General features: G+C 36.3%; 1 protein-coding gene across 1 annotated transcript in view; it reads right to left on the reverse strand.

Annotated features, from left to right (window-relative positions):
- LOC148953756 (pyridoxal phosphate homeostasis protein) overlaps positions 1-13,524 on the reverse strand; it is a 22,814-nt gene extending 9,290 nt beyond the window's left edge. Inside the window, exons 1-3 of the mRNA XM_089086802.1 lie at positions 13,395-13,524; positions 8,109-8,249; positions 1,806-2,162 (exon numbers count right to left, since the gene is read on the reverse strand). Of these exons, the coding sequence (XP_088942928.1) occupies positions 1,806-2,162; positions 8,109-8,249; positions 13,395-13,466 (570 nt within the window). The 5' untranslated portion in view covers positions 13,467-13,524. The remainder of the gene's footprint in view (positions 1-1,805; positions 2,163-8,108; positions 8,250-13,394) is intronic.
- Between the last annotated feature and the right edge of the window lie 505 nt (positions 13,525-14,029).

Here is a 14,029-nt window from a genome sequence, read left to right on the forward strand (position 1 = left end):
AGGATACTAAAAGCAGCTTACCAAGAATCTTGGAGAGAGAGGAGGAAGAAGTGTTTGGGCTAGCCAAGTTAAATATATTTTGGAAAGTTGTGGAGAATCTAGGCTGTGGGAAGAGGGGAAAGGTTTAGTGGTAGAAAGGGGGCGGTAGCAAAACAAGTTAAGTTTATTTTAGAGAGCCAGGAGATCCAGAAATGGCATTGTAATATATCCTCGTCGCCTTCTACATCTCTGTATGCTAGTATCAAGGACCTATGGGGACAGGAAGTGTATTTGAATGCGGGGCTTAGCAGGGAGGAATTAAAGTGGGTAATATCGGTAAGGGGAAATTTTATAGCATTTGGAGACGGGAGAAAATTTTTGGGGGAGATTAGGTCGCAGGCTGGTCCCTATTTTTGTCCGATGTGTGGGGACGAAAATGATGATTTAATTCATCCTTTATGTTTACGTAAGGAGTTAAGAGGTTTGAGAGGAAATTTTTCCGGGGTAGTTCGAAAGGAAGGAATGGGTGGGTAATATATAAAGAGATAGAAAATTTGGGGGGATAAAGAATTTGAAAAGGTTTATTGGACTGGGCATGGAGCATAGAGATCATTTTCTTTAGACTTGTTTTGTTTTGTTTATAATAAGGGTGTTTTCATTTATTATTTTTGAAGTGTATTGCGTATTAACCACGGCCCAGTAGGGCTTTTAGTTTTAATAAATCATATCAAGAAAAGTGTGATTTGTCTGATAAGTTTACTGCTGATTTGTTTTTCTATTTAGTTGACTTTAATGGTTACACAGGAGTTGAACAGGAGGATGCTTTATGTGCCCTGCCTGAGGATCCACTGGGAGGTTTGGGGATTTTTGGAAATTTGAGTATCACGCAGAGGACGATTAGGGATCACCTTCGACGGAAAAATAAAGGAGGAAGTAAGCTTTTGGTGTTTTGTGGCAAAGAGAATTTATTTATTTTGAATGGGAGGGCAGGAATAGATGGTAAGGGGGGGCGTGTACATGTTTTTCGGGGATGTCTCCAAGTGTGATAGATTATTTTGATTGTTAGCAAGGAACTTTTTGCTCGGTGTACGGATTGTGAGGTTATGGGAACACAGGGTTCAGACCATTTGCCTATAAGAGCTTGTTTTAATGTATATATATATATATATATATATATATATATATATATATATATATATATATATATATATATATATATATATATATATATATATATATATATATATATATATATATATATATATATATATTTTATATATATATATATATATATATATATATATATATATATATATATATATATATATATAATCTATTTCCTGATGCAGTATTGATTAGAAGTTAGCACTAGAAATTTCCTTATTTTCACAAATTTAATCAACCCGCCGCCTCCCCCCTCCTTTTTAGAAATCCTCCATAAGCCAATCAGTTAATTCATACCTATGAGATGGGACAGTAGCAAACCCCTTCAGCGGCTCACCACGTTTCTTTCTGCTTTCGTAATTACGAATAATACAAATTCGCACCATTATTCAGTGACTGACAAATATACACTGACCCGCTAATGACAGAGTAAATGGGAGTAGTTATTTGTACGCGCCAAGGATGTAGTGCCAAAAATCACTAAGACTTGATCTTACTGTTATATTATTTATATACAGTGATGTTGACGCTATACTGACACTACAGTGCGCTTTCCAAGTGTTTGCGACGTCACTCATACAAAAAATGCTTTTTTTTCAAAATTAAGGCCCTAAATAAATTTTTCAAATATATATATTAATAAGATAAATACTCGTACTTACAAGGAAATCAGGATTAGGGCCCAAGGACACATCATAGTCATAAGCTCCAATGGTCATCAGGCCAACTAACTTCAAAGATGGACAGCTATCTTTTATATACTCAGCAAGGGGCGGAGCGTCTTCGGGCGTGATGCCACTTTTAGCTTCTTCATTACTTGTATTGACTTGGATCATAACGGAGAGAGGGCCACCGTTGGGTATGTATTTCTGCCTAGCTGTATTCAGTGCCTCGGCCAATTTGTTAGAGTCAACTGTTTCAACCATTGACAAATTTTTAAGGGCCACAATCTTAGGGACTTTGTTTCTTTGCAAATGACCAATTAGGTGCCATCTGATTTCCGGACAAAGTTCCAAAATCTTTAGAATAAAGTTTAGGTTTGGATTAAGGGTAAAATCTATATGTAATGCCCTATTTTAACATAACTTAAGGAGAACTCTTTGGCTTAACTCAAGGAGAATTAATTAATTTCTTCACCGAGTTAAACAAAGATATACTATTTTGTTTACTTTGTTCTGCATGCTAAAAAAAATGAAGATGAAGAAAAATGAATTACTATTTTTTCTTACGAAAGTAAAGAGCGAAGTTGGAAATTAAAACAGACAAAAATTATTGCTTCCTAGATTACACAAGATATTTCTACAAAGCAGGCTCAAATAAAGTGTACCGTGATATTTTACAATTTTGATGTTTTTTTTTTTTTCAATTATTATTGTAAGCTAAAAGTTATTGTGGCTATTGAGCTTGTAAATTTTTTTTTGCAGGCTACAACTACTACAACTAACAGCTCACTGAAGCACCAGGCCACCTGAGGTAAACACAGCTCCACATGCTCCTCCTCCATCACAATTCATTCAAAGTCTCCATCTTAACTCTCTCCCAAGAGGTTTCAATTTCCCTTAGATTCTTCCTTACGATCTCCTCTCACTCTATTCTGGGACACAGGCTTCGCAGCTCTAACACAGGTGATGATATGCCACTAGTCCTGGTAATTATCTCATTTTTCAACACTAAGGTATTTTTTATACCTTCTCTTGAATACGTCAAGGGAAAGATTTTCCGGGATTACCTCTGCCGGCAAGCTATTCCATGTGGCGACCGATCGTCAGGGGAAACTCGTTTTCAGATATTCTTTGCGAGGAGTACCCTGCTCAAGGTAGAGCTGACAAGTTGTGCTTCGGCGAGTTGGTCACAAGGGCTTTGCTCTGTCAGGAACGAGCTTCGATAGCTCCTCTGATGGAGGGTTATGCATGTACTTGTAGAAAACCGATATGGACGCCACGTCGAAGCGTTCTTGGATCAACTGGGGGGGTTTTACCTATCGTATTGCCATAGGTTGCAGCACGAAAGGCTCGATTTTAAATCCATTGGAGAGGAGCGATGTGGCTTTTTGGTGCACCAACGAAGAGGGGACATGTATATTCCATGACAGGTCTGATGCACGAAAGGAATAGTGGCAGAAGAGACTCATCAGGGAGGAGACTCTTGCATCTTAGGATAACTCCTAGCTTCTTGGAGCAAGAGGATCTAATTTTACTGAGATGCTCAGTCCATGAGAGATCCGAAGAGAGGTTAACTCCAAGTAGGCTCTTGTATCAACTCGTGTTATTGCCTTTCCTTTGAAGACAAAATCAGGATGAGTCCTCATACTACTCGCCTCAGAAATTAGGAGCTCTTTCGTTTCGATGCGTTAAAACTGAAAGGCCACGCATCTGCTCACTTCTCAATTCTCTCTAGGAAAGTCTGAAGCTCCTTGTGGGGTTTTCTGGGATCTTCGTCCTTATCTATTGATGTTTTTGTTGTCGTGCAATCAGTAAAGTGGTGAGGTTTCTTCATAAGGTTGTCCCCTAGGTCGTTTATGAATACCAAGAAAAGAGTTGGCCCAAGAATACTTCCTTGGGTGTTCTTTTGATATGAAGCCGTTGAGGACAACCTACAATGAACATTGACGAAGAAAGTCAGCAAGCACCTCAAATAGTCGACCATCAACTCCATACGCTTTCAGTTTACAAAGAAGTCCCTTGTGCCATACACGATGACATCGCTTTTGCGATGTCAAAGGAGAGAAGGCGAATATCGTGCCCCTGAGAAAAGAGGTTAACCCACTCTTTATACTGCGCATTCAGACGGTCTAATGTAGATCGTTTTCTGCGAAAACCTTATTGCGTGTCTGTTAACAACAGATGTGACTCGAGGTATTGGTAAAGGGTCTTATTAATGATGCTTTCATAAACTTTACCTACGCAGGACAGCACACTTATTGTACGATACGATCCTATATTAGTAAGGTCGGACTGTATTTGGAACAGGAGGGACAACATGAGCAATTTTCCAGGCATTCGGGAATGATCCCACTGCAAAGCATTACAGAGAGGCAAGAGAGCCAGCTAGCTCAGGGGAACATCTTTTGAGGACGAAATTGGGAATCGTGTCAGGTCCTGAAATTTTGGTGACATCCAGCTGGCTTAGAATTATAAGCACCTTACTAGTAGTTATGTCAACGCTGGTGATTTTCGAATTTTTTTGTGGCGGAAAGGGGGGAGGGAAGAGGTGTCATCAAGTTAGGAGACCTTTGAAAAGGCTTGTGCAAGAGCATCTGCCTTTTCCTGGCCTGACTGGATCATCGTCCCTTCAACATGAAGCGAGGGAATTGATGTTAGTTTCGAGGACAGTAGAGCTTCTTTGACGACCCTCCACCAAAGTTTGCAGGGCCAATTTTCAGTTTGTCTACAAACTTGTGTTTGTAATCGGCTCTAGCTAGACGTACGGCTATAAAAGACTCGTCTCGAGCGCTAAGAAAAGCAGCCCGGTCCTCGTCTGATTCAGTCGAACGCCATTTCTTGTGAGCCTTCTTTCTGGCCATGGTTGCATTTCTACAACCAGCATTGAACCAAGACTTATCTTGGGATGAGAAATTTACTGTTTTTGATGGGACGAATTGCTCAATGGCCTCTGTAATCGTTTTTCGTAAAGTACCGCTGCTTTATGTGGGGCTTCTTTCAAAAATTAAACAACGGCTTTGCCAATAAGAAGTTTCGCAGTCCATCCCAGTCTGTGCGGTGACACTGCCTGAAAATCCACTCCTGCATTACAGGTGGAGGTATTTTGAGATTTCCACAAGCTATAACTGCCACATGGTCCCTGGCAAAAGGATAACTTTCGACACTAAAGGAATCCGAATGATCAGTTTAGAAGGGATCAAGCTAGGATGATCAATGAGGGCCAATATAAGTGTCGAATTCAAGAAGCTGTTCTAGGCCATAAGCAAGACTCAGGTCTAGAGGAGGGATGCCTTCCACATCAGTCGTGCGAATTTTCAGCCAGCGGCAATGACCACTGTTAAAGTCTCCTTTGATTATTATACCCGATTTAGGAAACTTTTGCTTTACAGATTCCAAGCAATCTTCCAGATGTTCGGTGATTTTCATCTTTGATGGGTTATAGACTGAACCAATAACAAACAATTTTTTTGGCATGCTTACTTTCACCCAAAGGACCTCCTTATCCCCAGGAATCGAAAGTGACGAAAATGAGATGCTATTTTTAAGGTACACCTGCACCAAAGGTTGAGCTTCTCTGGTTTTTGCGATCCAGCCTTAGCAGAGTGTAACCAGTAATGTTGAACTTACTATCAATGGCGCCAGGATTCAGGTTGGTCTCAGATACACACATGATAGAAGGCGAGACATCATTCATCATATACTGAAGGTGATCCAACTTGGATCGGAGACCACGTACATTCCAGTGGGTAACAGTGAACGTATCTATAAGAATTGTCTTGGGACGCGCATATGGTCATCTACTAGAGGAAAGTCCAATCTGAGGCTGTTTTTTCAGTTTGAAAACTAGGTAAATACCGGCTGAATGGGTAGTTGGCCCAAACAGCGGACAAAAGAACTAATAAGACAGACTTTGTCCTATCAGATAAGGAGCGGTCATAAGACCTCACACTTAACCTCAGCCAGGGTGGTGAGGAATCCAATAGGGGCCAGAGTCGGCACCTTACAGTACCTACCACTCTCAAGCTCTGCGGGCAGGGACGCCTACCCCTGAGTGGTTTGCCAGAGCATACCACCGCATACCCAAACTTGCAGAGGTTGTTGTCCAAGTCTGGATCTTCCCCCTTTTTGCAGTTGTCCTCCTGGAGAGGCTCCTCCAAAAATGGTATCCTTCAGTACCATAAAATTTAACCCATTACTGGAAGAAGGTTTGCAACTAACGGGAGGAGTCCACACGCCAGTTAAGCCTGCTAAATGTGCATCAGAGGGACCTTCTTTTTCCTCCACCTGTATTTATGATATCCGGGCGAGGTCACCACAGCTTCAATTACGGACCCCAGGGGCTAGTTCTCCCCTTATTCCGCGCCTCCCAATATGGGAGGTAATCTAAATATCTGTAGGACCGTCCCTATCCGTCACCTGGGGACGCGCTGAGTGGCCTAGAGAGGACCCCTACCGAGAAGGCGACTCAGTAGGTACAACATTTGTAAATGTATGGCCGAAGACATAATTTTAACAACAAGTATAAGATAAGATAAGATAACGTGTATTTCGAGCCAAAATGTGGCCATGTAGACAAATAACATGCAAGATTAACAAATTACAGCACTCGCCACAATAATAAAGAGAAAAATAAAAATAAAATAAAAACTACTCTCTTCTTTTTGCAAAATACTCATCAAGATATCTTCCCACTAGACAAATAAATCGTGACGACGTGCATTTCAAGGCATCAGGAAGCCGCACTCTATCGTTCCCAAGTAAATTTTCCCTTACCCCGAAAAGGACCTGGACAACGACTCAGACAATGCTCCAAATTTTCCTCCTCTTCCTGGCAGAGAGAGTAAGCAAACCTTCCGTCCGGGACACTTTTACTCCTCTCAAAAACTTTCAATCTCGAACGAATCGGAAGGCAGTTAGATCGTAGCTGCATCCAATATGTAAGGTATCTAGACGGTAAATTTAACTTAAAAGTAAAATTCCTGACCATAAATTATCTTAACCTCATTATAATACCTTAAAAGTTTCCGAATTCTTAATCTCCTCACCCCATTTCTGTATCGTCTGGTCCTCCAGCACCCGCTTAATTTCCTTGTCCAACTGTAATTGTTGACTAGTTGGTCCAAGGCCGTCATTCCATGCGAAAGAAAACCCTGTCTTATCCAATAACAACATATCTATCAATAAGTGAAATGACAGCATTTTTATGCAGTTCCAAAAAAGACTTATGCCAGCTTTGCCTCTCACTCAGACTAATTTTGAATTAAATTCCATTGAATTTTGAATTAAATCAAGTTGGCGGACTCCGATTTAAAATTTGAGAGCCATGCCATGGCTGTTTGGAGAAGAAGCCAAGACAGATAGTTGGAGTGAGAGGCAAAGCTGGCATAAGTCTTTTTCAGAATTGCATGAAAATAATTTCATATCACCTGTTGATAGAGAGTCTATCATCCATCCATCCAGCTTTTCAACATCTTGTTTAATCCTGAATATATAATCCTTCTGATATTTACAAGATATATTATTTTTTCTATGTTGCCTATAAAAATCATTGAAAAATTCAAAACAATCATAATTATGACGATTATAATAATTAACAGTGTTAATTTACATAATTATCATTAATTAAAATAATCTTAGTCAAATTATCACATTAACATTACTTAGGCTAAATCCAGTGGTGTAATTTCGTCAAAATCCGGAGGGGGGGGGGGCAAAGTTGGAACTAATTTTTCAAAATCAAATAAAAATGGCAGTGAAAACTGAAAAATTATATATATGTTACCATAAAGGCAAAGACATACTAAAGAAAACTCACCTGTTTCTCTGGATACTGGAATTATGCAGGTTCATCTTAGTTCTGACAAGATTTTTTTCAGAAACTAAATTTAAACTGGAGGGGCAAACTGAGAACTGGGGTGGAAGGGGCAAACTTGGGTTTGGAGGCGGCAGTTGCCCCGCCTGCTCCATAGCAAATTACGCCCCTGGCTAAATCTCAATTATAACATTAGGTTTAATTAATAAAATTACTTATACCAATTATTATAATTGTTATAATTATCTGGCACTAATATAAGGAACGTTGTCTATTAGACTTTCCTTTAGTCTTTTAGTAATTCTTCTTATTTCTTAGGATTTGATGTTTTGCTCTTTAACCATGGATTTTTTTTTTCTTTCAGCAAAGCTTTTTATTTTAATAATTTGTCACATTTAATACTTTGTCATCTTTTTTGTATCATTTTATCTCTTTCCATCACTAATTACAGTTGTAATGTCTGCAAAAAATAATGTTGGACTTCAACTTACTTTTTCATTGTTAGCTTTTTCGACCAATTCTTGCACGTAATTTTCACCGAAATCTCTTTGGCCATTTTGATATGCCTCAATAATGTCTTCAACGGGTTTTGTTTTGCTCACAGCAACCAATCTCACTTCATGTCGCACTTTCTTTAAGTAAAATTGATAGCATTAAGCACAGGTTCACACAGTCAACATTTTAGGAAGAGAGGGAAATTTAATAAGGAGGTAATTGGCTTAACACTACACAAATCCCCCCCCAAAAAAAAAAGATTTTTACATACGCCAATGGATAGAACCACTGGAGTCTAAAAGACTCTATTTATTCGTCAACTTTGTAATACTTGCATAAGATTTCACTATCTTACTTCATATGGTTATTAAGTTCCTAGACCACCCATTCATTCATGAAATGTCAATAAATACATGATATTATACAATCATGATCCACTAAGACGCATGGGAAAACCGATTAGAAAACCCGATCGGTACGACGAGAAAAGCGTTCAAAGGATAGGTGCAAAATTTTTCTAAAAACCAAGATAATATGTACTTGTAGTCTTGTACGAGCCAAGTCTCTAAGCCAAGTGTATTTCATGCCAAGTATCTTCCTCTTTCGTGTTAGTTTTATACAAATCATTACTTGTATTGGATAAAATCAGATGGTTCTGGATAAGAACCATCAAATCTCAAACTTTCGCTCGCTTAACAGTTAACATGCTTTCCATTTTCAAAAATGATTGCTCATTTTTACCGATTAGTAGCATAGGGAAAATAGAAAAATGTCTAGCCCCAAAACCGATCGGTACTATGGGAAAAATCAATCAGTTTTCCCTTCTTACTGAACGGTTTTTGAGTGTTTCCCCATGCGTCTGAACGGACCATTAGCAATGATTTCTCTTGAGTACTTTTACAATCAGAGTCAATCGGTTTTTGGATGGTCACAAGAAAGTATCCGTCTGTTCTTTTTTTCTTAAGCCTAAAGACAAGGAAGTCTAACTTGTAAATCTTATGTTCAAATTTTAGATTTTTGAATCAATTGCAGGCCATACTCTGTCTATTCTGAATAGAAAACATTCAGGAGTAACAATTTATGAAAATGTAAGGTGGGATGGAAACAAGAATTTTTTTCAATTTTCCAAAGAAGTTACAAAAGCAAATATTTTTTAAATCTATGGCGGGGACAAATTGTTTTTTTTTTATTTAATTTAACGAAAATACCTAATACAGATATTTTTAATTGGTGGGGGTTAATTACTCCTCTCCCCTCCCCTGCAAAAAATTGCACAACTGGACACAATTTAGTTATTACTTGTTTTCACTTTGTCTTGTGCAGCAATGGTGCTTGTGTTACCCACTAATTTGTATCCCTAGAAACATAAGTAATTCTTTGGCTTCAATTTCTCCTATTTGGCAATGATACTTGTGTATTTTGCATCAGCAAATCACTGGTACACACGGGATACAAGCAACGATTTTTTCATTCTTGTATCCCGTGTATATATATATATATATATATATATATATATATATATATATATATATATATATATATATATATATATATATATATATATATATATATATATATATATATATATATATATATATATATATATATATATATATATATATATATATATATATATATATATATATATATATATATACTCTCACTCACTCACTCATCATCATCATCATCATCATCATCATCATCATCATCACTCACTCACTCACTCACTCACTCATCATCATACTCATCATCATACTACTACTACTACTACTACTACTACTCATATATATATATATATATATATATATATATATATATATATATATATATATATATATATATATATATCATACTACTACTCACTCATATATATATATATATATATATATATATATATATATATATATATATATATATATATATATATATATATATATATATATATATATATATATATATATATATATATATATATATATATATATATATATATATATATATATATATATATATATATATATATATATAACACACACACACACACACACACACACACACACATATATATATATATATATATATATATATATATATATATATATATATATATATATATATATATATATATATATATATATATATATATAACTAGCCTTGTTATACTGAAACAAGGTTTCAGCACAACAACCTCGTTTCTGTTGTTTCTTTTTTCTTTAACAACAAGGTTTTTTTTGTTATGCTTCTCTCTTTGAGCTCAGCTCCCTGTTGGCGTTATTCGATTATTAATTAAAAAAAACTTTTTCCACAAAATAAGTTTTTCAAAGAAAAGTAAAGAACACCATTAAACCAAAAATTAGCAAAAATAAAATCAAATAATCTACCAAGCGTGAAACTACCACAAATCAGCATTGATAAATAAATGAAACCCAAAACGAACAGAAATTACAATAAATAACCGAGTCAAACTAAAAACAAACAGAAGTTAACATGAGTAGGGTCCAAAACCCATATGCCTTCCCAAAGCCAGTAGACAATTTGCACTTTACTGAAAAAATATAAATGTTTTTACTTTTACAACTTTAATAAATCAAACAATATTAACATTTTGATTACTAAATATCAGTATATGTATATTAAACTGACAATGCATATTCATTTGTATTTTGGTGGGTGGGTGTGAGAGGGGTGTTAGTTATCCTCCAAACACTTTTAACTATTAAAAAGGGCACAAGCCCTTCTAGTTTCCAATCGAATGAGCCCTTTTTAAAGTTTTTACAACATCACTATCTATAAAAACCTTATATGCCCCCCCAGGGCATAACTTACAGTCCTTGCCCCGAGGGCTCTGAGGGAGGTTATCATCCTCAAAGACCTAATTTCTAAAACTTTTCACTACGCTGAACCAAATGGCTATCTAAAAATATGGATAGGATGTGTTTGGGGAAAAGGTGGGCGTAAGAGGGGGCTTAGTTGCTCTCAAATCACTTTTGACTGTTAACAAAAAGGCACTAGCCCTTTGAATTTCTAATCGATTGAGCCCTTTTTAAAGTTTCTACACCAAAGCTTTCAATAAAAACCTCAAATGCCCCCAGGGCATAACTTACAACCTTTACCCTGAGGGCTGGGTGGGACTGTCATCCTCAAAGATATAATTTCAGGACCTTTCAACTACTTTGAACAAAATGGTTATCTCAAAATTTTGATTGGATGTGTTTGGATAAATAGTGGGCATGGAAGGGGTGTTAGTTGCCTTCCAATCACTTTCGACTATTAAAAAGGGCACTATTCACATCAATTTCCAATCAAATGAGTCCTTTTTGAACTTTCTACGACAACACTATCTATAAAAACAGTATATGCCCCCCGGGCATAACTTACAACACTTGCCATGAGGAGTGTGGGGGGGGGGGGGGTCATCCGCAAAGACCGAATTTCCAGAACTTTCAACTACGTGAAACAAAAATGCTATCTCAAAATTTTGATTGGCTGTGTTTGGCGAAAAGGTGGGCGTGAGAGGGGGTTAGTTGCCCTCAAATCCTTTTCGACTATTAAAAAGGGTACTAGCCCTTTGAATTTCCAATCGAACGAGGCTTTTTTGAAGTTTCTACGACAAAGCTTTCTATAAAAACCTTATATGCCTCCAAGGCAGAACTTAGAGCACTTGCCTTGGGGGCTGTGGGGGGATTGACCTCCTCTAAAACATAATTTCCCTGTGGAAATCAGCTACGCTGAACAAAATAGGTGTCTTAAAATTTTGTGTGGTTATTTCCCGGGAACTGATGGGTATGGACGAGGTGTTAGTCGCCTTCCAATAACTTTTGACTATTAAAAAGGGCCTAGCCACTCCAATTTCCAATCAAATTAGCCCTTTTCGAAGTTTTTACAACAACTCCTTTGATACGAAGTGCCCTGGTCTAAAGAAAAAATAATAATAAATAATACATTGTGCCAACATTATTCTTTACTTAGGCAGCACGATTGCGCTGCCTATGATTGGTGATTGTTTATTTTGCGTAAAATAAAAATCTTGAAAGATGAGAGACAAATAATTTGAGTTGTGTTATGTCGAAAAAATAAGCCACTTTTAATAAGGATTCAATTACAGCAAACATAGGATAATATGGCATATTCTGTTTGTTAATGTATAAACAATCTTTTAATTGACTCCTAGAACACATCCAAGACCCAGTACGGGGGGGGTCGTTTTTTCCAAATCTAGGGGAAGGACAACTTTGAGTGTTTTTTTTTTTTTTTCAATCCCTACAATGAAAACATCAAAAAGGTATTTTTCGATAAAATTATCAATTTTTTATTAGTCCGGGTAGATCTAGGGGACACGTATCCTCCCCCCCCCCCAATTCATGCCACTACCAAGATCACTGGTATAAAAAAATCACTAAGCTCTTCCATCAATATTTTTGTTGAGTTAACTAAGACTTTACTGATTTTAAGTACTCTTTATCTGATTTTTGAAACAGACAAATGGAAGCACTGCAAATAGGAAACAATGGAAAAACTAGGCCATAAGCAATCAATTTCCTGATTTTTTATTTTTTTTTGTCAATTTGCTTTAGAGCAGCAAAACTAACTGTATTATTCTCTGATTACAGAGACTACAGTTTATCCAAAATTAAAATCTCAACGGCAAATTTTATGATCTATACCAAAAAAGGTCAATAATTAAATATAACTTTTTACTACTTAAAGATGAAAGTATTAGAATTCCTGAACAGGAACTTTTTTTCCAGAAATGCTTATGGAATTGAAAAAAAAAAATCTTACTTCGTCTTCCACCTATGACGTTTTTATTCGTGACTTAAATAAAATCAATTATTTTGTTCCAAAATATCAAACGAAATTGTAAAAAAATGGAACCAACTTGTTCTCCCTTTTTTAGTCATAAATTATCATAAAAAATCACCTAAATTGCGTCTATTATTCATAATTTCTCGGTTTAGGAAGAAAAATTGGATAAAAGCTATTACAATTAGCAGTAAAAAGATTTATTATGTTTGCTTTCTTTAAATTGGCATATACTTCTAATAAAAAATCATGTGTTAGCTGTTACATAGGAATAATTTTTTTTTGACAGATAGTGCAAGAAATAGTATTATAGAGGGATGGGGGGCATCAGAGATGGAATATCTTTAAACTGAAATGGTATTTAATTGGCGAAACTTTCTTTTGGCTTGAAAGCTATAGCCATCTATTTTACAGAAAATAGATGGCACTAAATAATTTACACTTAAAATATTAAAAATATTGCTATTAATTTATGATACCGTAGTTCTCTTTGCTGCTGCAGCAGCTACACGTTCCCTAACTAAGGTTAAAGCTTCTGATACAGCCGACATTATATCCACAAAAATGTATTATATATTCTAGATTGTTATTGAACTTTGCACAGTGTTGTCAGCTCAATCATGGTTGCTTCAAATTAGCTAAAAACACATATCGTAATGGTTTACCCACAAGGTTCCAAAGAATGCAAACTTGTTTCCGAGTTTTTTAATTATTTTTAGCTAATCAATCATAAACCGTTCCGTCTTCTTACTTTAAATAGCTTATGTTGCGCAATGGCCATGTGAAACCATATTAATGATACCGTAATGGCCATGAGGCAATAATGTTGAATTATTGCCAAGCTGAAAATCTTGTTGAACACCGAATCACATATCTAGAAATAATGCAAGAAGGAAGGGGCATCTATTACTTATTTGCCGAGCACAGCTTTGCGGTTTTTATTGGCTAAGTAACAGTAGCTTCACATTGACTAATTAGTCACATCATCCTGGTAACTTCGGAAGCTAACATACCACATGAACTATTTAAATGTAAAATTGTAAAATAACGCACAAGAGGTAATACTGTTGCTGATTGGCATATTCGTATTTGGGACTAATCAAGAACCATTTAA

This window comes from Artemia sp. Qi Xiang Cuo, chromosome 3, assembly GCF_049724085.1.
Source record: "Artemia sp. Qi Xiang Cuo chromosome 3, ASM4972408v1, whole genome shotgun sequence".
Taxonomy (NCBI): Eukaryota; Metazoa; Arthropoda; class Branchiopoda; order Anostraca; family Artemiidae; genus Artemia; species Artemia sp. Qi Xiang Cuo.